Consider the following 26,626-nt stretch of genomic DNA (forward strand, 5'->3'; position numbering starts at 1 on the left):
TCCTTTATGGAGATATGGTGTGTGATTTAATGCATCACTTGATGTTCGTCCCATAATTTAATAACTGCGTTATCAGTTGCACAGTGCAATTTATCATCGCAGCATGCGATGGCGTGCGATAAATTTTTACAATCGCTGACATTTTACGAACGACTATTTCATTCTCTACGTACTAGTCATTTTCAAACAGATACTGAATCAAGATATGTTTATTCATATTCAGCTTTGAAATCTGGTAATGATTTTAAATAAAAATAGATCTGCTTGATATTACAAATATCCTCGTGGATTTTGTGCGTTAAAGCATATAATGAGAAATATTTTGTATAATGATAAAAAGCATATGTTTATTATATATGCATATATGTATATCCAACATACATACACATATATAAAAAAAAATAACATCCCTATATAGTAGCTTTATTATACGTTTAAAATATCTGAAAATAATATAACATCGCACTTTAAAGAAAATATTAATATACAGGGTGATTCTTAATAAGTGCGAAAAATTGTAGATTCTTTGTCGAAAATTAAGGAAGGATTTAAAAAAAAAAACACATATTTTTACATCCCTCTCTGTGGAGTTACACTCCTCCAAAAATGGAGGTAAAAATTAGATTTTTATTTTTAGGTTTTTAGGTTTTTATTATAATTTTGTTTTTGTTTCAATTTCTTAACATTTACTCTAATTTTATTTTTATTTTAAAATTTAACTTTTCGTAATTCGAAACCTATGTTATTTAGCATCGTGCTGTGCACGATAAAGTATTTTATTTTTTTTCTTGAAAACTACTGATTTTATGAAAAAATAAAATAAATAAAAAAGTTTCTAAATAAATCAAACATTTTACTAATAGAAAATATCCACCTAATTTCATTTCTTTAACTTGTTCCAAATTTGAGAAAGAAATAAAAATTTAATTTTTACCCTCATTTTTGGAGGAGTGTAACTCCACAGGAAGGGATGTAGGAGTTTATATTTATATGAAAAATCTTCCTTTTCGACAAAGAATTATCTCCTAAAATTTTTCGCATTTATTAAGAAACACCTGTATATTATAATGTAATATATATATATATATATATATATATATATATATATATATAATATTAATTATAACTTTCATATTACAGTATTGCATTATATTATAATCGGGCATATTGCATTGTTTCATGAACTGTTTTTTACGCTTTGTAAAATTTTCGATTTATGGACAAAAATTGCAATGAAACTCTACTAAATAAGTATTCTCGCTCGCAAACGAACATGTTGATGTCGCGCCACTTCTGATTGAGACAAACTGATAATTGGATTTAACACGACTAATTGAATCGAAAACAAATAGATATCGTAACATTACAAAATTTAATCAATTCTCACGTACACGCGTCATCCTATTTATCTCCGCCTACTTTATTCCCGTACAATACGTTTAAATTTCAATCATCGCGGAAACGTCACCGCGGTTTTTCGAATATCCATTCGTGAAAGCTTTTTTTTTATTTAATATCGATTATTCACTTGTCAAACTGACAGTTGTATAGGTTGGACAGTTGTAGACAGTTGTTTTTTATATAAGATATAGATGAATAATTTTTTTTATATAATGTCTATAATATTCGTAGACGTATAAATTTTTTTCAAAGTACATCAATAATTTTTTTAATATAACGTATGTCTGTCATATCGTTGAAGATATTATTCGTATTATTTGTTGAAATAAAAATCAGACTATTCTACAATTAAATGCAAAATATTATTTGCAAAATTGCATGAATTTTCTGTTTCGTTTACCTTGTAAAATTTATTCAAAATTCCATTCATGCGTCGAGCTCCATTTTTATATCGTCATTGTGAGAGAAATGCTTATTTGATGATAACATTTTTGAATTAGTGTGTGGATACTGCAATGTACATCAGCAAACTAAATTGTCTAATTTTCTTCTTATAAATTGAATCACAAAAACTATAAGCACTTTTATCCACATTACACTTTTAACAAATTAACTTTTGTCAAATTAATGATGACAACAGATGAAAATTATAACGGTAAGACGATTTTTATTAATCGATCATTCAAAGTTTACTATGTCAATCACATTATATAACTCTTTGTAAGAAATATCAGAGAGAATCACGTTGCATAAATAATGTAAACCACACTGCGTTGAGTTATCAGAATTACACAAAGACAATTATACATAAATTACGATAACTCGCGTATCGCATACGTATATACATTTCTGACCAAATCCGGTGTGTCACTTGATCGTGACTTTATCACATCCGATTGAAAGTAACTTCGCCTTTAACGAAGCGGAATGTAATTTCGTTATCGATTTGCAGTGCAACGATGCAATTTCGCGTTGCACCGGGAACACTGAAAAGCGTCATGGAAAGCCACAAAAATGAGGTAGAGCTTTTCCATCAGTTACATAGTCAAAGAGAAATGTATCGAAGTCAATTAACCACGCGAAATGATCTTTCCCACGTTCAACTCGCCAAATTAACACAGCGAAAAAAAAAATATTATATATATATATATTTTTTTTTTCTTTCTTGTGACTGATATAAAAACTTTCCCTTTGTTTAAAAATTTGTAAAAAAATGTCATATATAGCTCTCCAAATATAAGTCATACATTTTTTTAAAACTCGCGCAAAAATTTACAGGACAATTATAAGACGCGTTTCTTGCAAAAATATTCCTCGCGCAAAAGTACTTCCTCGCGATGTAAAGGAAGGACACAGACTGAAAGGAAGGCTCGTAACAGATGTGGTGTGCTGTTAAGCGTCCGAGCATGACATTGGGGCAGGTGAGTTCGAATTTCGTTAGACTCAGGGCTGTAACATGAGCTTGGCAGGTTTCAATTTGACGCGTACAAGATATTGCATTTGAAATACGTTTGCGTATTGAGAGAGAGAGAGAAACTTCTTTATAACATAATTATTTTTTAATAATTGATTGTGTAATGCATGTTTACAGTGTAATATAATCAAATATTTTTCCAGAAATTTTTACAGATCTTTAAAACATTTTAAATTGCAATAAATGTAATGAAAATGTAGTTAAATAAATAAGAAATTAAATTCAAATCTTTTATGAATTTTTAAAGCATATTTTTTTCTAAAATAGCTTGTAATATAAATTTTTATCACATCCAAAATGTAATGTAAGAGAGATATCAATACGTAATATATGAATATAAAATGTTTTGATTATCTCTCTGGTATTCTCTATGAAACAAAAACGTGTTGAGATTTACATATTTTTATAGAAAATAAAAAAAAACCTTTGTTTTTTTAGCAATATGGTATTGAGATATAGTATCTTAAATTTTTATTAAAGAAATGTAAAGAATTTAATCATAAAAATGATTTCATTTAAATATATTCAATTTTTAGCAAACATGATATACGAAAAAATTCTCGGATTTATCATCATTATTATTGAACTCGTATAATTTTACATTAATATACCCTTAATCGTTTCACGATTAACGTGTAATTAATTTAGAAGTATCTCCGCAACAATGATTAACCCATTTGTGCTGAGATTTCTCGTTAAAATATCAAGGTTTAAAAATAATATAAATTACAGATTATTATCTAGTAATATATCACACTTATTACTACGTGCTCTCACAGAAATATTCCCATGCCTTATAAAAGAACTGCTACATGTGTTTCAACGTACAAAGACTCACCTGCTTCTCAGACAATTATATATTCTGTGTGTGGAAAAAAATGGATATACAATATTATATTTTATAATTATAATTTGGTTTTTCTCAGTCTCTTTTCGCCTCTATCGAAAATATCAACGATTTTACCGCTACTTTTCGACCGTTTTAAAATATGCGATACTACGAGGACACCCGATACATCTGTACATGCATCGCAGGTGCCGCCCTTTTCCGGAGTGTTTTTCTCACACGACATAGTGGGCAGAAGGGTGAACAGCGAACAAATTCGTAACGGAAACTTTAGAGTACTATGAAGTAATTTCATGCAAAACTTGAAAGAGCGGAAGTAGGACAATTACGATGGAGGAACAATCGGGAACTTCCGTGATTTCTGTGAGCGTCGTAAACCAGTCCGTGAAGTTTCGCTTAGATCGTGATCTCTCCTCGTACGAGTATACGAGCGAGTGGATAATTAAGAAGCAAACTTGGTACGTCATAGCAGATGGAAATATAGTTAAAAAAATAAAGCTGAGAGAGTGAGAGAGAGGGAAATCGTTCCTTCTGAAAATCTGATTAACACCATAAAATATTATGACACGAGGTGAGAAGAAAAAGTATTCATTTTTGGTCTTTTTTTTTATTATATCTCCTTGTCTCGCATTGCTGACGATGCGGAATAAAGGAAGCTCGCCATGCATGAAGATCACTTCTGGATTCTGAATAATTCAACTCAACAAGCTCGAAATAGGGCTATACGGCATAAATTTATGAAGAAAAAAATCAGAGACAGAGAAGGAAGACAAAAAGCAATAATAATAAGGAAAGGTTTATTTACAACTATAAGTTTGAAATGCGCGTTACGATATAATGTTTTTGTAATAAAAAAATGCAATTAGTTTCTTCACATAAAGATACCATTCAAACAAGTTTTGAATCAATGCCACTTTAGTAAAGGAGACTTTAATTAAAAATTCGATTAAATGAAAAAGTCGAAGGAAATGCAATTGTTCATGAAAATTACAATTGTCACATGGCCAGCTCGTCTAATTTAATTTAGGTTGGATGAAAAAAGAAAAAGAATTAAATTCAAGGAAAATCCGAGAAAAAAATCTCATTTCCGCTTGTCACTTCCGATCATGATTCTTCGATGGCTAGGTTGACGTTAGGCGAACGCATTTACATAATCCGATCTTACGGATGTGGTCCACGCAATCGATGCATAATATTAACTCTTATAACTTGACGATAATTACTGTTTTAATCTAGAAATCGATGTTAACAAGTATCTCTCTGAAAAGTTTAAATCAATATAAAATAATGAAGTAAAAATTAATATAACGATAATAATAAAACTGTTCAAATTCAATCATTCTTATATTAGCAATTATGATTATTTAATATACCGGCTTCAATATCACGCATTTTTGAGTGTTTTTTAATTAAGAATGATAATGAGAATACACACACACACACGCGCATATTATTATTGATTTAATCAAATTTAATTAAAAGATATTTCTCTCGTGTATTAATTAGATGAATAATTTGTAATTATCAAGTCTGTTGTATTATTGTATTAGTTATTCACACCAAATATTACAAATTTAATGTATTATCACAAGTAAATGGTATATTAATGCTCTTTAAAAATATCAACGCAAAAAAAGTAGCATTTATATTTTCGGAAATTAGTAGGAAAAATTCATAATTGTTCAACAGGAATAGTAACTCCGCTGAAACGCTTGGATCGTTTCATCTACATTTGCTTCCGCCATTTATATGCAGAATGTATATGCACGTTTGCTTTCACTTGACGTGCATATCAAGACGTTGTATACTCGAATCACTTTCTTCACTTTGCTCAAAGCTCGTCGTGTGGATTCTGTTTAAATTCTTTCACGTTGCGTCGCGGTATTCGAGAGTGAACGGCGAGAAGACATCCGTCTTCCATTTCCAACGAGAATCGAAGCAACATTTAAGCGAGAGAACCCGGACCCTTGACGAAAGTGAAAGCGAATCGTCTCTAGGGACGGAAGATGTATCTTGCGTAATCGATTGGAATTTACGAGAATCTCTTCGGATCAACTATCACTCTTCCGACATCAGAATTCGGATAAATCATGCTAAAATGAGATATGATCGGAATCCTCTAGCTTCACCTTGAATTATTGCAAAAATCGCACTGAGAAAAAATCTGCATTAATTAAAAATCTGGTAGATTCAACCGGTATGTCTATTGGAAAATCTGGACTGAATCAGAATTCCTTTAGGAAAAGACCAGATGAGTATAATTAATTTCTTGCTGTTAAATTTACCAAATTTTCTTGGTTAATGAACGTGCTTGGTGATGATTAGAAATTCTGCTTGATTTAATCAAAATGGCTTCTACTAGATACGTCTTGTTGTAATCAAATGATTCTGCTCAGTGCGATGAATTATAACGCTCGTTGATACTTAGTTGATGCTCTTAGAAATTGTGTGAATCGAAATTGCTATGCGCGCGAGATATCATCGCTCTACCAAATTCAAGTCAGTCTCCGAAGCGACTCCGCTATGATGTCTGGAGGTCGGAGAGGCGAACAGCGAAATTCAATCTCTCGTTAAACTACCGCTCGTAATTACCACCCGCAATCGAATCGATTAGGGCGTTTGTGTCGTGAGGTGTTCTCATTAAAACTCACCGGCGGCGCCGTTGCACGTCGTTGCACCGAATGTAGAAACCGGTTTATGCCGCGCGACGATTCCCGACGATGCATTCGTGAGGTCCTCCACCTCCGTACGTGTCTCTCAAATTCCACCTTCCTCGTTCATTTTCATCGGACGATGGCGCGGCTCTGTCGTGGACAAATTTCATCGAGCTCCTCATGTTTTTCGATGTATGCCATAATCGCCGACTAGCTCGATTCACCGACAGTTTAACGATACCGATAAAGTTCGTGGATAATTCGTTTTTTTTCGAAGCTTCGCAGCCATTCGAAGGTCCGTGAGATTCGTCGAGTATCACAACATTTGCAATTTTTACAATTTTTGCAATTTTATACAGTTTCCTTTCTCATGAAAAATGTTATTTGTCGTAATATTGTTGGCACATCGTTGGTGATTGTTCGATCGTTGTAAGAAAATTATTCTCCGCTTATTAGATCGTTCCACTCACTGATCACTGCTTACTTTGGATATGGAGCAATTGACTTTTAATAAGATTGACTCCACCTACGTCAGTATCATTAATCGTTGTTAGAGAAAGGAGGTTTTCATCATTTTCTCTATATAAAATGAATTATTACTGAATTATATAACTACATATAATTTAGGAAGGTAGAAGAAGAGAAGGGCAGAGGATATCGTGCGCGAAAAAGTGGAAGACTTCCAAATTAATCGAATGCCACTGATCGTTAAATCGCGATTTGGAGAAATTGCATTTGCTCTCTATCACGCGTGATAAGTGATGTGTGATTTGCGCGTCCTTTGTTCACCATCGCGAGTCTTACTCGGCGAGAGTTTCGAAGTACGCGAGGACGGTCGCGGCCGCGAACTGTGCAGGTAGCTTAGACACGCGACTCGCGAGAACACCTTTCTTCCTTCGTCAAACAGGAGGTAGACTTAAGCGAAACGCAGAAAACGATTGGCTGAGAAGAGACCTGTCCAGGCCGGTATATCGTGCACATCGCTCGAGGTGTACGCTTTCTAGCTTCATCACTTTCGGACGCCTAATCGAGCATCGCGCATACAAGGCTGTAATCAGGAATATCATTCTATAGGCTATGCCAGAGGATTACTTTCTCGGAAAAAATTCGTCCCAAAAATTACCGCACTAATTATTTTGAAAATTTATTTTTTCATATTATTTAAGGCGCGTTAATTAATAACTTCTGCGAAAAGCAATTATAAACTTGAATAGACCTCCTTTGCACAGAAATTTCCTTAATACGTACATTAAAGAGAATATCTCATTATCTTGATTAAACGGAAGATATTTGGCTAAAATATTATATTTATAAAGCTCAGTGATAAAAAATTGCAAATGTTCCATGTCGATTTTGTAGAGTTTGGAACTTAGTTATTTTAGAATTTAATTTGAAAATATCTTAAGAATTGCAAATTTCTCAAATTCGTCAAGATAATTACGAGCGCGGTGTAACAGATGTTATATAAGCAGAATTCCGATAACAATATCATTCCTGCAATTTAACTTTAAGCCACAGCGGACTCCGGTGGCCAAAACTTTCTGTTCCAAGCTTATCCCTCGACATTTTGGAGAAATACTTTTATCATGATAAATGATGATTATAGATGAATTTAACTTACCAAATATCATTTTCTAAAAGAATGAGAAACATTTCGCACAGAAAGAATCAAAATCAAAATTTCATTCAACTTGGTCAATTTACCAATTACAAGTCAAACAAATTTTCCTTTGCCAGAGCATTGAATTTCCTATAGTTACCGTTATTTGATCTGTATTGCAATCAGTTTATAGATAAATATTAAAAAAGTAATGCGATATCATAAAATATCCTCTTAGACGACATGCTGTAAATATTGCCTGTTTTACGTTCTTGCACAACTGTCACTCGTACTTTATAGAAAACATTTCCAGACCATTTACACATGTGTATGTACTAGCAAAAATAAAATTCAACTTTATACATATAAATATACAAATACTTGCTGCAATAAATATATTGTATATTAGATTATTGCGGGCGCAAAATTACACTCAGCCAATGAATAATTAAAATTTGCAACTTTTATCATTACGTAATTATGGACGATTATCGGGAAACTACAACTCTGAACATATATTAAATTACAAGTAATGAAGATTCGTACTCCTTAAACTCAATTTGCCATGTCAGTTGTAAACTCTGTGCAGATATAGATTAATCAAATCTGCTGGAACAAGTTTCATGCAGAACAGTCTGGTGGAACTTGATTCGCTCGTGCAAAGCCAATTTTTCATTAACACTATTGATTAAAGAGAAAAAAGATATGCCCTTATATTTCAAACGCGTGTAAATATTTTTTATTTCCTCGAAGGAGAGAATAAAATTTTTCATGTTTCATAAAGTTTTTATGTCTCACAAGATATTCAAGATTTTTTTATTATTGTTTAGCAGCAAAGTGAAGCGATTATTAATGTCATTTTTTAAAATAATTTAATTCTTTGCAAATAAATTTATTACTGCTTTCGCTAAATGAATGAATGAGAAGCTCTTACCAGTTTTCTTTTATCGACTGATAAAAATAAATATATATTACGAGAAATATGATATATATCTCGAGTGTTACGTCTGAGCAAGCTTTTGCAACTTTACAGATATTCAGGCATAAAATCGTACTACAGTCTGAATTAATAATTTGCAGAAAATTGCGCCAGCAGTACCTTTTTGATTAGGTGTTGCCATGTAATTAATTAATTAACCTTCTTATTAACATTCGCGTAAATGATTTTAATTAAAAACTTTGAAGCCATTTTTACCATTATAATTTAGCGAGAGAAGCAAGAGGACATTTCAAGCGCAAAAACATTGCGCCGATCTCTGTTTCTCGGGAACGAATAAAATATTTTGTCGATTAATAATTTGCAACTACTCACCTACGACTGCTCTGTGTCCTTTTATCCTTCGGCCAATATTAGGTGATACTAAACTCAATCTGTCACTTCGCGCTCCCAGTAGCGGGCTTGGACTTCTTCGCAAGGGTGGATGTTCGACAAATAGACCATAAGTGTTGCCAGAGCTCGCACTGTTATTTCCCGCGACAGTTCCTATTCCTCCTGTCAAACCCCATTCCGCCACGCTGTCGATCGAACTGCTCCTCGGTAGGCAGGAACTCGTCGCATTGCATTCTCGTCTATCGAGATTAATATCATTTTATTATACAAGATAAAAAAAATTAAGGTAAAAAGTTGTATATATATACAACTTTTTTATTTTAATTTTTTTCTATAAATTTTATTTATAGCAGGTTTGACTTTTATTTTGCATGTTCATTTTACATCGTATTTGACGTGAAAAGTTCACGTAATCAATGACGGGAAGATCAAAATACATGCTAAATTCTTTGATCAGCAAAGAGAATTCCAACCGCGTGAATGACGCAGATATGGCGGGGATCGTAAATCAAGCGATCGATGCATTTTCATGGGTGCGGTTCGCGCGAACTGCTGATGCAGGATGCGTTCCCTCGTTTTAAGCGTTTCCCAGTCGAGCTACCATCCCCGAGGTGACGGTAATTTAATATCGTCGAGGGCACATACGCGTTTATAGTATAATAAAGGCGCCAGATGTTACTCGCAACAGGATGTCCTAGATGCCGAGGATCTATATTCACGTTTCGACAATATTGTGACTTTTCGTCAAAACCAAAATTACCGCAATTACAACACGTGTTCCGTACCATTATATAAAATATTAGTTATTTAAATTCCTGCTGAAAGTGCTCAGAATTATTCAAGAGAGACTCGTATTTTTAAATTTAGAACAAGCGTCAAAGGCGACCAAATAGCATTAGCGAGAGGCAAAGTAACTGTATGAATGATAAAGATGCTCTCTGAATAAGTTCGCGATTAATATCTACGATAAAATTCTTTCTCTAGGATGAAAGCTAGATTATTTTAATAAATTTAATTTTAAAGCTTTAAATTTAATTTTAAAGCTTGATTATTTTAATCGTCATCCTCGTGAACGCAAAACATTACTGTTTGTCGAAATGGCTCTGCAACATTTGTATTCTAATTCGGGATCCCAATTTCGGTAACTCAAGACACTTGTGCAAAATAATAACAACGAAACGTACCGTAATAATAACGAAAATGTGCTTCTTGAGTTGAGTAATCCGACGAGGATGTTTTCAAAACAATCAACATCTCCTGTTTGGAAATTGAATTTGCGTTTCTGAAAGGAATGTATTCAAGAAAATTGCTTTCTAATTTACGTGGAACAGCTTATGCAGCGAGATAATGTGCAGGAAATCTATCAGAGCGCTATTCATCGACACGATCAATAAGAACACATTCATAGTGACACAATGGTATCACTAACTAGGAAATTGTTTCACGCTTCGTTTATCGATTCTGACAAAAAACCGATGATAAAAACCAACTGATGCTAATGCTCTATTGTGTGGGGGTATAATGCTGAAGAAAACAACAATAATACATCAGGAAACTATGTATCATGATTACTTGCTTTCTCCGATTTGAATGTATTTGCTTATTTAATACGAATAATTTTAGAAGAAAGTAAACATTCTTTAACAAATAATGCCATTTCTGTGAGAAAAATTATTTGTCATGAAACGAATCTACTTTTTTATCTAAGACTATTTATCTAGATGACTATCATTTATAAAAAAAAAAGTTTAGATCAACATAAGCAATTTGTACACGTCATTATCAAACTATTTAACCGCCTGTTTCTGTAGCTATGTATGAAATAAATGTTCCCGATCGTATCACGAGTAATACGAAAAATAAAAAGGACCAGACCGGGAAACAACTGATGAGGACAGTATGATAAAGTGGACATAATCAAGAGGATCACTAACACGAGCTGTAACATGTTGTCGCGAATATGCATATAAACTGACAAAAAATCGAGTTTCTTTCGTTTGCTTGAATGAAGAATCGAATGATTCGCTAGCACTTTATTTGCCAATTCAAAGGCCAATCCAAAATTCAATTCGGCGAGAACACTTTGCAAAGCAAATGCCGAATGCAATTATTAAGCAGTTTCGCCAGGCTAACGTTTGTCTATTGGTTTTCCATCTAATTTCGTATTCTATCGGTTTCGACTAATCTCTTTGCATCGTTGGAGCCAATCTTTCGCTGCGCTTGCTCCACGTATATATATATAAGATCGTCTTTAATTCGATTCAAATTTCTCCTGGATCTTGTATGTAAAGAACGCAATTTTAGCTCGTTTAAAATATTAAAATATCAATATTGCAACTTCGTCGCGTTTAGAACCGCTTTTACATCAGGTTGCAATCATCCGACCTGATAATCGCGACTCGACTTTCGCCCAGTGTTATTTATACGCAATGTGTTGCAACGAAATACGCGATATAGTCGATATAATTCGGTGACATACCTTTCCCAAGAGAGCCGTCGTGGAATTTCATCGCTCGGGGTGAAGCTCGGCCTCTGGTTCAAGAGCCTCGCGAGGCGGTTGAGAGGTTGCGAGCCGCCGATGCTGGAGGTACTCAACCTACCGCTTCTTGCTGAGTGTTCCTTGGAGGATTCCCTGCTCGCTGGTCCAGAGTCGGAGACGCGGCGTGCTGTCACAGAGGAAAACCGACATGAAAAATTGAATGGGGGACGGGGCGCACAATCAACGATTCCCGGCTGTCCGACAGTCAATACACTGCTGTAAAATCCACTTCCCACAACTATCGAGCAAACGAGTTTTGCAACATTGTTCACCGAACACAACAATCTCGCAATGCAGTCAAGTTTCTTCAACGTCAAACAATTTGAAGACCAGTACTTCTTCCCTTAAAAGAAGAAGGAGAAATTAAAAGAAGAAGAAGAATGTAAAATATAATTTACGCTTTTGCGTCGATAACGCACAGGAGATTAATATTCTACGATAAAAAAACACATTGTTGCACTCGTATAATAATCTGCACAATTTTAGCGCTTAAAATTTAAAACGTTAAATTGCGTTAAATTTTTGTTAAATTAAATTGCGTTTCCATTAATTTGTGTATACAAGCACACCGCGTAGAAAATAATAAAAGACTGTGTTAATTGAATAATGAAGAAACGACAAAGTTTGCAGGAAATTATGTTAATTTCACATATTACATTTTCTGCAATAATTTAAATGAAACTTTTTTAATTATTATAATAGTAAGTTTGTAATATTTACAACAATATTTTTATACACAAGCATGCTTGTATTCTACATGAATAAAGGATTACATCGTGAGAATATTAATACGTTATAAGAATCGCTATTTAAAGTGAATAATCTCAATCGCGAGAAATTGACAGGCCTATTAGATGATCTACTTGTATCAGAAAATCCGCATGCACAATAAGAAAAATGGAAACATTTACTTAAAAAAAGGCAGTATAAGAATACAAAAGAAGAGTGTAATGTGTGAACACATGGGCTACTAAAGTGCGGGGTTGAGATTCAAATATAAACTTGAGGGATTTCTCGTTTCATGATTTATGCAATAAATTCTTGGTACCTTACCTATCGTGTCATCCGTAAAGGATATTCTCGGCGTAAGAAGCTTGGTACATTGGGAAGCCGTGCTTCCGCGCTTCGCGCAAGTCGTATTGTCCGTATTGGAGGATGGAACGACCGATATCCCCGTTGTGACCGCTGAATGCGAGCGAAAGATGACTATGATTAAATGGTGAGAGGCTGTTTCTGAAGGTAATCGCATTTCTACTCATGTATGAATTTTCAAATTTACAAAACAAGAAACTTACACGCATGAAATGCAACGCTTACATCGATAGAAAGATGATACATCGGTAACGTGCAAAAGGACGACATTTTCATATATGTCGATTCAAACACAATATGGCACAATTATTAATTTATTTTTGAACTTCTTTTTATATACATATAAATTACATATATATTTATATTAATTTTACTGTCACATGTTACCGCGAAAAGAAATACAGGACGATGCTATAAAACAACGGTAAGGAGCAATATCGTATTCGCGCATTAAAAGCAGATTACCAACAATGGAAAGATGAAAGAGAGGCATTTCGAGATAACTGCGTACTTGAAACGCAAAAGAGAAGCTGCAGGCAATACGAGAAAGAAAGAGAGAGAGAGAGAAAATATATATGTTACAAAGGAAACGTTGTTGCAAGAAATGGATCGAGACGACAATAATATGACAGTATTTGTATGAAAAATATAAGGAAAGAGGCGGAAAGAAGAAAAAAAAATGCTATTTATACTTACCGTTGTAACGAGCATCGATTTGAGCTTGGAGAATATTGAGACCAGGCGCGACAATGGCTGGGAGAGTTCGGGATCGTAAAAGTGGAGCTGGACGACCCCCGGGACCTCGCGCCGATCTGTTCTCGGGCTTGCATTCTAGCACGGGCGCGCTGTAAAATAAAAGAGTTATTGTAGATGAGACAATCGTCGTCGCTAATTTATTGATACTTAGTTAGATTTAGTGATACTCGATGATTCAAATTTAAACACATATTTTCTTAAATGGTATCGATATATCACTGATAAGCAGTGGTTTTAATCAATTTAATAGCACAGTGAATTATGAAAGGTCACAGATTTGAAATAATCCAATTTTAAAATATCATTTAATCTAATTTGAGAATATCATTTAAGAAATTTTAAAATATCATTTAATCTAATTTTAAAATATCATTTAAGAAATCTCGTTTAAGAGAATATTTATCATGTGTCATATTTATCGATATTGATAAAGTAACACGCTCACATATAAATTAAATTGTAATTGGATAAACTAACTGCGCGCATGTTTGCTGGATGATAGTTGGACTTCATTGCTGTCTATCATGTGACAAAAATGTCCATCACGTACGTAAGTGTGTATGAGAATTTCCGTGTATGATATACATATAATTTTGTAATCCACACTCTAAATTGACCTCGATGAGAGAAATTAGATCAATTATAATTTATTGTGCATGATTAACTAACCATATTAATGAGACTATAATAGTCTTTATTATTAAATCTTGTATGCTGAAATATCGATCTAATTAACCATCTCTTAATTAAATACTCCTAAGACATAATTAAGTTAATGATCCTAAGTTTCTACAGTAATCGTATATTTTGGTAACTGTCAAAATTTAATGTACGATGGGGAATAACTCTTTTCTTATAACATGCTGAAAGGTTTTAGTTTGTTCTCTCTACAAAATATATTTTTTTACGAAAGATGGCAATTTTATAATAAAATATTGCCACAACACGATATACTTGAATTATGATTTTCCGACAATTCACTTCTTATATAACTTCTTGTCCTCGAGCATTTTGTGTAAAGCCAAGAACCAATATCTCGCCCACTATAATTCTGTAGAAATATTTTTCAATAATATTTTATATTTAGTTTTCTTTTTCTCTCTTTTCTCTCAATTCAAAACATCGCGGCTTAGTTATTCTGCAACATTTACAAGTTTTCAAGACAAAAATGATTAAATATTAATAAATTTGAAATATCAGTGAATTAGCAAGAATGTTTTAAAAAGTAAAAAGAATATTTGTTCAGACATATGTATTAAATATTAAAAGCATCGAATTAAGAATAAAACGTAATTGACATCACCGGAAATTGCGAACCGGAAATTCGTCTTTTATGCACCATTGTTACTAAGAGTCAGCAATAAAACGAGCAAAGACGAAGCAAAGATGAACAAAGAGACGAGCACGGATATCCTAATCAAATCCCTGGAGTTTTTCTGGCTATGTACGAGCGACTTCTATATCCGCAGCGACACATTTCAAAAAGAGTTCTTGATTGCAGTAATTTGCTTTGTCCGAAGTGTGCACTTTTCGCCAAACTTTCTTGCGTTCGCTATTTTGTCTCTTTTCATCGCCTCAGATCTTTTCTTTCTTCTCGAGAAGGAACTCGGACAATTTTCTCCAAGATATTTTATAGATATGTGACACGAACGTGATGGATATAACATTATATTTACCATACATTTTACATCTCTTTATAAATTTCTTCATAAACATCATATTAATCTTAACATCATTGTTAAGAATTGTGATGTAAGGAAATAAATTTTTTTTATGCTTCTAATAGATAATGTAGAATTATAGTTCAGCATTTTTTTAACGATTTAAATATATATGTATACGTGAATTCGTCTTAAAACATAGAGGTATCCTGAGAGTTACGGGCTGAACGTAAAAAGTTCACAAGAATTAAAATTGCTCCCATGGTAGCGATATACGCTGATCGCAATTTAAAATAAACTCAACCGAGATTGCGATCTAGATTTTTCAGCAAACTGAGAAAAACAATACATAAAGTATAAAAGTGAAAATTTTTTGACATCCAACGATAATGTTTTTAATATCTAAAACGCATATCATCGATATGTGTGCAATTTATATCTTAGACAAGAGTTTTATTACATAAAATTGCTTTCAACGTCGGAAGGGAAGGTACATCAGCAAATTTTTACGCGAGACTTGTTTTAAAGTAATGTGAAATTATAAATTAACGGCCAATAAAATAAAACTTTTGAAAAATTTCAGAGAAGCTATGGTCTTTCCGATAGAAAAAAAGTGTTTACCCTCGGGATAGAATAAAAACGGCGGAAAAAGATGGAGAAATCTAATTGATTGTACGCGTCATCGTAAATTGACGAGGGGAATGGCACATCCTTGAGAAACCATCGGGAACGCCCAAGTCTCTTTAACTTATAGGACTTGTGGAAACACACGTACACGGATACAAATGAGTTTACCATGCTACGGAGATGGCAACGTAAACAAGAATAATTGCTAACTCTTAAATTCACTTACACTTGAAGTGAGATGAAATGTATTCATCCGGCGCGCGTGAAGAAAAATAATGCGTTAAACTGCAAAGAGATTTATTATTTATTACATAGGATAATATTTACTTTCTTTATCTTTGTTTGATGTTTCAATATATAAGATGGTTAAAAATTATTTAATTTCATCTACTGTAAACTTAAATGCTGAATATAAAGAAAGTTTGAGACATCAATCCATTTCACACACAATGAAATCGTGATATGTCGTAACGATTATCCACCTTGCAGTTGATATTGTCGTGTTTTTCCGACTTGACACGGTACAAAAGTCGAACAATTGTCCACCCCGAGAATATCCGATCGTGTGCAGCGAGAAGGAACACGAGTCAACAACGAGTTTTCTATAGTGCTCCAGTGCGCGGCGGCTGAATACTTTTCAATCGACGTGTCGATACGAGAATGGAAAGCGATGAACTTGATGCTAGTAAGCGATTGAAAGATTGCACATAAGAAAAAAAATTTTATTTCAACCTAGAAAAGAAGAAAGGATTAACTGGAAATATATTTATCTTATATTTTAGAATAATAAGTACATATTTTACAAGGAACAATAAATCCTCAAGTCCGGCATCAATTATAATTTTAAAGAAAATTATTTATATAGATATTACAAAGATTAATCTGTCTTTTTTTTCCAACGAAATGAAAACACATTTCTATTTCTGTTGTAATTAATATTGGGAGAAGACAAGAGGGACATTTATATATTTCAATATAATTAAATAGATTTAAATAATGAAATTTATTAAACAATTTTCCTACAGTTATTTTATAGAGATTGTAATCAAATCTTTTTAAATAATGAAAAACGGCGTATTTTTCTCTATTTTACTTTATTCAGAAAAAGAAAGGATGTACTATAAAGAAGAGTTTGTAGAATGATCTCTGATTTTCTATGACTTACTCTTTGATCTTTGCAATCTTTGTAATTTCTAGATCAGCGAATTTTCTTGAAAAAGATGACATTACAATAAGTTCGTTTCTTTTATTTCCTACAATAGAAAAATCAAATACCTTTTCTGGAATAGAAATCTCAAATGCTAATAATGATTAATTCTAATAATCTTTTGTGATGTAACATATAATTTGTTCTTCTATTGAATTATTTTAATTATTTATATGTATCAGGCATTATATTTATTTTTATTATACACACATGATGACAATACTGAATTAAACTTGTAAACTATCATTTCTTTTGCTTAAGAGAGAATGAAGAAAATTGTCTTGAAGCTTTGCGTTAACTTGTAAAGTTAGATATATAGCTCACAATTTCCTGAAATTAGAATTATACATTTCCCGTCACATGTCTCGAACTTGTCGTATATTATGTGTCGCATGGTCAAGCGTAAATTTAAGAGGATGTATGTGAGGTACACAAAGTGGAATAACAGCCAGGAAACGTATGTCGAGAATGCTTTATGTTGATGCAATAAATTTACTGGTAACGGAATTGAAATGCAGATTTAACGATGCGTTGTACCATTAGAAATGCATTTAGCACAATCAATTGTGAAATTGAAATTCCTTACAATATTTCGCGGTTCTTCGAGATGATTGCCTCACCTTTAAGGAATGTGAGAAAATTTGAAATCACTTTCTATAATAATATAAATATAATTGATACATCTTGTTTTATCAACGATCGGATTATATTTTTTTATTTTCATCTTCAAAAAATTATTTGAGAATTTCTATTACAAGAAACGTCATGAAATTTCGGCAATAATTTTTTTCTCGCGATAAACTATGAGTTTATGCTTATAAACGCGATTTAATCCCAATCTTCAAGATTCAAATAGATTGATATATCTCAATTTATGTTTACACGTTTAGCTTGTTTGTGTGTTGGCCCAAACTCTTATCGATATGATACTTATGCAGACTGTAATGAAGAAGCGAATTGTTTGTTTTTATAGTGCTCGCTCTGAAATATTGAAGGCCGGCAATCCGATGAGAGAAGGCAAACGAAGAATACGTTGCAAAGTGGAAAATCAATAGCAGCTATTTATGTAAGCGGAAAGATTATTGATCGTGTTGGAAAGACAGTCAAACACTATCTCTCATTTATCTTTGATCTTTCATCGACACGATATTTATCACTTGCGTTGCCTGCAATTGCGTAGGCATGCAATTTAATGTACATACAACCGACGCGTTTCATCGAAAAACTGTCGAGCCAATAAAATTTGAAACTTTTTGCCGCAATATGGGATAGATATGAATTTTCGTATTTCGAAATATCACGTTATGTTTTTTTTTTAATCATTGTAATATTTATTTAGCGGGTTATTTATAATCTTTGGAGATTATTCGTATAAAATACTTTTCTCGCATCTTTATATATATATATATATATATATATATATATATATTTATATATATATATATATATATATTTATATATATATATATATATATATATATATATATAAATTTATATACAAGTATATTATTAAAGATTAATATACGCATGTCATCATATTTGTCATTTGTGATCTAGAATGTGGCCAATTTCAATAATGGGAAGAGAAGACTTTTGATCAAAGTCGAATATGCAGGAAAGGTGAGGCCTACAAATGAACGTTTCTTTGCAAAGTTTGCTCTATTGATAATTAAAAAAAATATTTACTCGTCCAAAAAATATAGGATCGGTATAGATAAATAGAAAGGAAAAAATATATACATAAAACACACACATATATATCAATAATGAAGATATAAAATCAATTTATATATACAATTTATATAACAATTAATATATATATTAAAATTAAGAATTAGGAATTTGGCTCAAATAAATAAATCAAAATTAAATCAAAATTGGCATAAGAGCCAATTTGCCATAAGATAATAAGCCAAGGTGAATTATAAATATTATTTTTAAAACTTTACATTAATTTATATAGAGCGCTTAAGATAGTTAATGATATATATCTTTAAAAAATTCGATAATAATTGGATCCATAAAATAGCAGAGTTAAAGCGTAGACACACATGAATATTTTATATTAATTGAGGTCAAAGAGAAAGGTGACGTGACCTCAGTCTCGGGAAGTCTTTAATGCGCGATTCTAGACGAATATCAAGTGCCAATTATCGGATATTACAAGAATTGCTGAAAGAGTATTACTTACGTGTTCGTAATTATCAGTTTCTAATTAATAATTCTTTTACAATTAGCCATTATTTTCTGGGAAAATAATGGCTAATTGTAAAAGAATTATTAATTAGAAACTGATAATTAGCAAAAATTATATCATAATATAAGCAACGTTTAATCTCGTAAATACATTGAATCGATTCTTTCACTTTATTTAAAGGAAATCAAAGAAACAAATTGCTAAACGTTAAACTCCCGATCGGTTTATCATTTCTTTTCGCGTCTTTTCTAATGAATTTATCATAAATTTTTTCTCAATTGCACCACGTTGGATTAAATTTTCAATTCTTAATTCAAAGAAATAATAATGATTCCTTTCATTCCACTCGTTTTCTCCCTTTTGATCTTTCCAGTAAAATTCAGTCTCCCGTGACCTTAAATTTTTTTTCTCTTCTGACACGTGTCTGTTTAAAAGTCTATACGCCAATAGCAATAATTTTTTTTTGTAGCGCGAAACTTGTTCATCTCAAATTTCGATATTTTTCGAGAGTCATCATGATTGCTACAGGATCGATAACACTCTGAGCGAACGAGGATTATTTTCAGTAGGGATGTTGGCAGGATAATGTTCTGGGCGTCGGAGCAGTGTATCACGTTAACAGCTTTTGTTCTATGTGAATGACTGAGAAACTCTAATGGTTTCCTTCTATTTCCACTAAATGAGCTATATCGAGCTATGAAAAGATATCTCATTTCGACTCGTTATAAGAGACTGTTTTTTTTACGCACATCAGCATAGATTATTATAATATATTCGAAATGGACTAGAGAGAACGGGATTTACATTCAATCTTGTTATGGATTCGTGTCGAAAAATTTTTATGGCTTTTTAGATATATGTTTGTCAATACTCATAAAATATTCGTCAATTTGTTTTTCATATATATGGCATTTGGCCGCAAGGAAAATTTGAGAGAATAACCTTGCGATATTCGTATTTGCCACGTCAGCGTATTTTTGCAAAAACAAGAAACGATTGATTCGCATGTTTTCGCGATATTAAAGTACATAAATTTCTTTCTCCCAGTTATATGAAACTTTTTTGGCACGCTTGCTATCGTATTATCGTGTCCGTGACCTTTGTTGAAAACGGCGACCTCGTATCTTAACCCGTTTAGCACCGTAGCACCTCAGACAGCCCCTCGGAACCAACAACTATAGTTTCAAGAAAGGAGATGCTCGCAATTTCCTATAATCTTGATGTGCACACTTTTCGTCCGCACTATTTGGTCCATATTTCACGCAGGTAAATTTCTATTTGCAAAAATTCAAAAGTTATTGGAACTGTAAAAGTAAAAAAATTTAATAACTTTTTCGATTTTATAAGAAATCAATTCAAATCTAATTTTTTAATAATTTTCTAAAAATTTAAGTTTTTCCATTTTTAATCATTTGTTTAAATTCTATTTACGTTTAAATGTGAGAACAATAAGCGTTCTATATTTTATATCTAGTTTATTTCTTTAATGTACGTTGTTAAATTACGTAGTAATAACTTTGAAATATTCTGCAGAATAACTATGGATATTGACTATAAAAATTGAATTATTATTGGCACAATAGTGTCATAAACCTTATTCATAGAATAATATTAAATTCCTTTGAAAGAAAATTAATGTTAGAATATGCGTAAATGATAACAAATAAATGATACATTAAAATGTTATGGTTGCATAAATTTATGGGGTAATTTCACAACTTTGCAATTTCTTCAATAAATTGCTGTACATAAATTTTATATCTGCTCTGCGATAACACGCGAGAAAATTTCATAACAAATTGCAATACTAAGAATACATTCAGAAATTACATATCATAAAGTAATATCGTTAAATGATTATATAAATAATTTTGTTGTGACACATATATATATATATATACACGTGATTGATAAACTAGGTCATCCAAAGTTGATTGTGAGTAATAAAATGTCATCGCCTACTAAAGCTTTTTAAAGGTTCATATCTGACGTAGATTTTCTTATCAAACCGCACACCTTATGCGCCACGTCCTTTGCTTTTTCCAATGATTTATATGAGATGCTCGTGCGCTTGTCAGCAAAACGTAAGGCCAATAATCGCCGTCATATGGTAAATGGAATTTTCAGCGACTTCACATATGGCATTTTGTGGCGAAAGCGCGATCGAAGATAATTAAACCGTCGTCTCGTCGAGCGTAAAACTCGCGTACAATCACAAAGCGAATAATGGAGTAACAAGCCGGCAGGAAAAGGGGAAAAATCAATGCCACTTCTGAATCCTCGCGTTTATCAAAAGATGCGTTGAAAAAATGCGGCGAAAAAAAAATGAAATAACGGACGGACACACAACTAAATCATTTTATTTATGGCTTTAGAATGTAAGCATAACATGAGATTATAATTTTATCTTAAAATATTAATTTCAAATTAATCATACGTAAAGAAAATTTGCGTATAATTTAGAATATATTTATAAATATTAACTGTAAAATTGTTTGAAAAATATTGAAAATATTTTTTGTGTTTCAATGCGTGACAATGTGTCGATAAATGAAACAAATAGACATGTAATTTATTAAAAACCAAGTAAATGAAATAATCAATGGAATTTCAGTGACATTTGCAACTTCATAATATGTAAAGATTTTTAAATATCTAAAAAAAATAATTTTTTTCTATTGTCATTAATATGGAATTATATGAATGAAATGAAATTTTTTTCTATTGTCATTAATATGGAATTAAATGAATACGAATGTGAAAAAAGCATTTCCATAGACGAGATGTATAAAAAATTTTAATTCATTCATTCGCTGGGTACATTTCTCTACAGAATTTCGAAAATGAATCAGTTAAGTAGCAGAGCTCGCTTCTCTAAAGCTCGGATATAAATAAAAATTTAATTTTTATAAGTTTATAAGGTACAAGAGAATTTTAATACGAAAAATTCGTGCGAAAAATATGTTTTTTCGTTTTTACGGCCGTTGTGCGTTAACGAATTTTTTGTGGTTGCATGATTCAATTTTCTTTGCTATACATGCACATAGATGAACTGAAGTCCAATTTGATTTATTTTTATTACCATATGGAAACCGCACTTTGTATGCTTCAGCCATCGCATATTTTCTGTAACGTCAGGAATAAAAGAATTGTAATCTTTCAGAAAAGCTTTTTATATTTTTTACCTATTTTTTTTTTAAGAATGGAAATAAATTGATAAATTTTTCTATTTCGCAAAATCTAATTTTTATAATAATAAAAATGTAATAGAGAAAATATATTGCTACGTTTTTATGGTATCTCTCTTTATTAATATATTCCCATTTTCTAAAAAAAAAAAAAGCAACTAAAAATAGAGATAAACATATTTATAAAAATATATATTTTATGCGTAATATAAAATTTAATAATATTTTAAAAAGGAAAAACGAAAACAAAACATTATTGTAAATATTAGATTTGCCAAGATATATAAAATATTATATTTATTTCTTTAGTTTTTTAATGTTAATAGCTCGCAGTGTCTTACATTCGAATTACAAGAATAAGTAGACTAACATATTTCTAAAACCATTTGCTTTTACGAGCATGCGGAGTGTTTCACATCCCATGTTTCTTCCACTTTCTACTATTCTGATCTTCGTAGGTAAGATATAATTTATATCAACAATTCTATTTTGAACACAAGTCCATTTTTTAAAGTGTCTTCTTTAAACTATTGTTTGAAGATGAAATATTTTTTAGCGAAAATAATACACGAATTAAATGAAAAATAAAAAGCAGAAAGAATGTATCGTGCTCTCGCACGATATCTTTATATTTCTAGGCATTTATAGTAAATTATTTATTATATCAAGTTATATTCAGGAATATAATTAATGCATGCAAAATAATTAAACACAATTTAATTTTTTCTTAAAATAAACAAAAGTTGAAATCAAATACAAACTTGATCTAAATTTATTCTTGTAACACGAAACACTCTTACATTTAATGAATAAGATATCTGCGTTGTCTACAACGTCGTTTGCAGTTTCAATGATGCACATGGTGAATGTCATGTATTCGCAAACGTGAGGCAAAGAGGTAGTCGTATATTTGTAGCAGCAACGGTTTGCTTCTGCGAACACTTGGAAATCCGCGTGTTTCATGTACGTGAGATTTTTCGGTCCCATCGGAAATAGCTTTTTTACTTCTTATTGGATATGGTAGGCAAGTTTCCAGATAAATGCACGCTTTCTCTCTCACGTCTTTGCCAGATATTTTGTTTCCATTTTCGCGTCTGCAAGTCTCAAGTTCTGACTTGTTCCTGAGAAATCCTTTTTTATATTCTCTCGACAATTTTATTACAAAATTACTTCTCTCTCTCTCTCTCTCTCTCTCTTTCTCTTTTTCTTTCTCTTTCTCTCTCTTAAATTCCTTCCACGAAAACGCATCGTGGAGAGATAGTGCAAAGACTTCTCAACTGGAGCGAGCTAGCTATCTCGGGGAAATTGCGAGCAAGCAATTAATTTTGCAAGTTAATTCAACACTTGATATTTTGGCTTATCACCTTTCTCGAAACATTTGACATATATTCGATGATGAAATTGAAAATATACATGAATAACGACGCTCAATTTGATCACTTTGTACATTTTGATAAAATCTCTCGGAAATTTTAGAGAGACGAACAAAATTGTTTTCCCCTTTAGTACAAAAATATTAAAAATCGTAACGATAAAAAAGTGATTTTATCGATCACAGAATCGAAATTTTTTTTATCGTCATCGACTACCATTCTATCTAATGTTTAAATTCCCATATCAAGAGTACTAGTTTTAAAAATTTTGCAACGAGAAAAAATCTCGACAAAAGGAAATCATGATGTGAAAAGTCGATGAAGAAAGTTTTAAACTATATATATGTATGTACGTACATGCACATTAAGAAAAAAAGCAAGATAAAAAGTTGTAGAGGTGGTTCGAATGCGAATTAGTTGGAAGCGATGGACCAAGTTACATCATGACAATAAAAATTGAAATTTTAATTTTGAAGGACGTACTTCAACTTTGTTCTCGCCACGTAATTATCTCTTTCGGTGTAAATTATCTCGAACTAACTTTGAAGGCGAGTCATGGAGTTGATCTTAAGTATTGCTTAATCACCACCGCGATAGCTCCGAAGTTCATTTGAAATATTTAGGGGTTGAAGACTGAAAACCTCTTACTTGACGTTAATTTCGAGAAATTCATTCGGGCCTCGTAAAAGACTGTCGGACGATTAAATATTTGTTATAGGATCGATACACGTATTACAGACAGCGAGAACTTCGGAATGAATATCCTACAATACATATGTACGATTCGAGGGAGTTTCTACGGTTACGAGAATGATCTGTAGCAGTTACAGATACAAACGCAATATTAACTCGATAGTAACTTTGTATCCGACAAGATTAATTCGAGATCGATGGTGGCTTTCGAACTTTGACTCTTGGTAGAAAGCTTTTCGCAATTCGAACTTTCTTTCTTGTCTCGGCAATAATATATTTATACGTTCTTTCTCTCTTTCTCCTCATTATTTATATTCCCAATTAAATTTGTGGCAATCATACATTTCAGAATTGAGAACTCAATTAGTATTTTTTGCATTATTTTACATCATAAATATGCGTGTATTTTTCATATCTTTTTATTGCTCCTTTTTAATCTACCATAAATAGTCAAGAGAGAATATAAGCATACGATTCACTTGTAAAATATAATTTCTCTCTCTCTTTTTGTGTGTTAAACTGTATTCCAATCTTATGCAATTTCCATCTTATTTTTGAAAGATTGAAATTTGTTGCTACCATGAGTTCGCGAGACGACATTATGATAGTAATAGTGTTTCGCAACTCTGGTAATCGCTTACATTTTGACTCTGCCTGTGCACCTTAGCTTTTATCCCGCCCTCGGGTACTCATCCCGAGATAAATTAGGTTCGTCTGCTCAAATGGTAGAAAGGAAGCCGAGATGGACTGTATTTAAAGGCGGCAGTGGTTCCTCACTGCTTTTAGCAGTTCTATGGCGATATACTATAGTTACTAATCAAGTGAGAGTATGTTTGTGACATTTCCTCACGTTATCTCAGTGTACTCTTGCGATGTTACAGAGTGTTACGTCTCTACAGAGATATACATATTTTTAGTTTATAAAAATATTTGCATATTTTTTCTGTAAACTTTGTTAAATAAAAAGAAAAAGGGATAACATCAAATTATCGGTCGAATTTTCAACTTTTTCTCGACAACCATCAATCCCCATCGTTTCGCTAGTTTTTGTTTCTCTCTCTCTCTCAAGCTTATTTAAGGATGTTTTGTATCTATTTTCAAAATATTGAGAATTTGATAAAAATTGTACAGAATGTCCTTACATATGTTTAGAACCTTTAATACAATTTTTAAATCGATTCACTAAAGCATTCACAAGTTATAAGAATTTTAATTTGCACTGAATTAACATATGTTGATGGGAAACGTAATCACGTCGAATCAAATGACAAAAACACATGGAAATAATATTCAGAATTTGTTTAAAATTTACAAAAGTTTAAATACAGAGGAAATATCTGGTCAAATAATATTATACAAGTACTAACTGGTTAAAAAGATATTAAATATAATTTAATGAAGTTAAATATAATTTAATGAAGTTAGCCATGTATCTGTCACAAGGCGAAATTCTCTGCCAAAAGTTAATCATTTCGATTAACAAAATTCGGAATATTTCAGTACAAACGCAATAAATATTAAAAAATACATCTCTGCACTATTCCACACAATTTCTCATACTCAAAATACACCAAAAGTGGATATTCGTCAATATTGATTTTCAGGTACTTTTTGCTGGGATTGTACATACAAAACATCCTTAAAAAACTCTGTAAATTTGAATTAATTTAGATTTGATAATACTACACACAAAGACCTTTTCTGCGATATCGGAAAAGTAAAATTCGGAGAATTTCGATTATGTTCTTATGAACACAATGGATACGCAATTTCCTCGACCACGGATTTTCCTCGACATCATTAGATCACGGAAACGAATGAAAAGTCTGGCGCTATCTAGCTAATGGAAATTTTACGTTCCAAAGGACAGAGTTAAAGCTACGGTGATCGATGATCGAGATATCGTTCTGTTGTGAAAGGGCAAGCGTGCACAATGCAAATATGTGCGGAATAAATTATCGTTTGGTATTTTATCGCGCGCTTTAGG

The 26,626-nt window shown here is 32.1% G+C and overlaps 1 protein-coding gene and 1 long non-coding RNA gene across 5 annotated transcripts in view; one reads left to right on the plus strand and one right to left on the minus strand.

The window, feature by feature from the left end:
• The window catches only part of LOC112639334, a 78,613-nt gene that overhangs the window by 44,767 nt on the left and 7,220 nt on the right, over positions 1-26,626 (plus strand). The window lies entirely within an intron of this gene.
• The window catches only part of LOC105256887, a 72,451-nt gene that overhangs the window by 25,513 nt on the left and 20,312 nt on the right, over positions 1-26,626 (minus strand). For 2 of the 3 annotated variants that reach the window (XM_011267164.3, XM_011267162.3), the window contains exons 3-6: positions 13,634-13,782; positions 12,899-13,030; positions 11,786-11,972; positions 9,289-9,545 (exon numbers count right to left, since the gene is read on the minus strand). In XM_011267164.3, the coding sequence (XP_011265466.1) occupies positions 9,289-9,545; positions 11,786-11,972; positions 12,899-13,030; positions 13,634-13,782 (725 nt within the window). The remainder of the gene's footprint in view (positions 1-9,288; positions 9,546-11,785; positions 11,973-12,898; positions 13,031-13,633; positions 13,783-26,626) is intronic. The other variant, XM_011267163.3, reaches the window with a different exon arrangement.

The sequence above is a fragment of the Camponotus floridanus genome, unplaced genomic scaffold, assembly GCF_003227725.1.
Source record: "Camponotus floridanus strain SB8 unplaced genomic scaffold, Cflo_v7.5 scaffold58, whole genome shotgun sequence".
In the NCBI taxonomy this organism is placed as follows: domain Eukaryota; kingdom Metazoa; phylum Arthropoda; class Insecta; order Hymenoptera; family Formicidae; genus Camponotus; species Camponotus floridanus.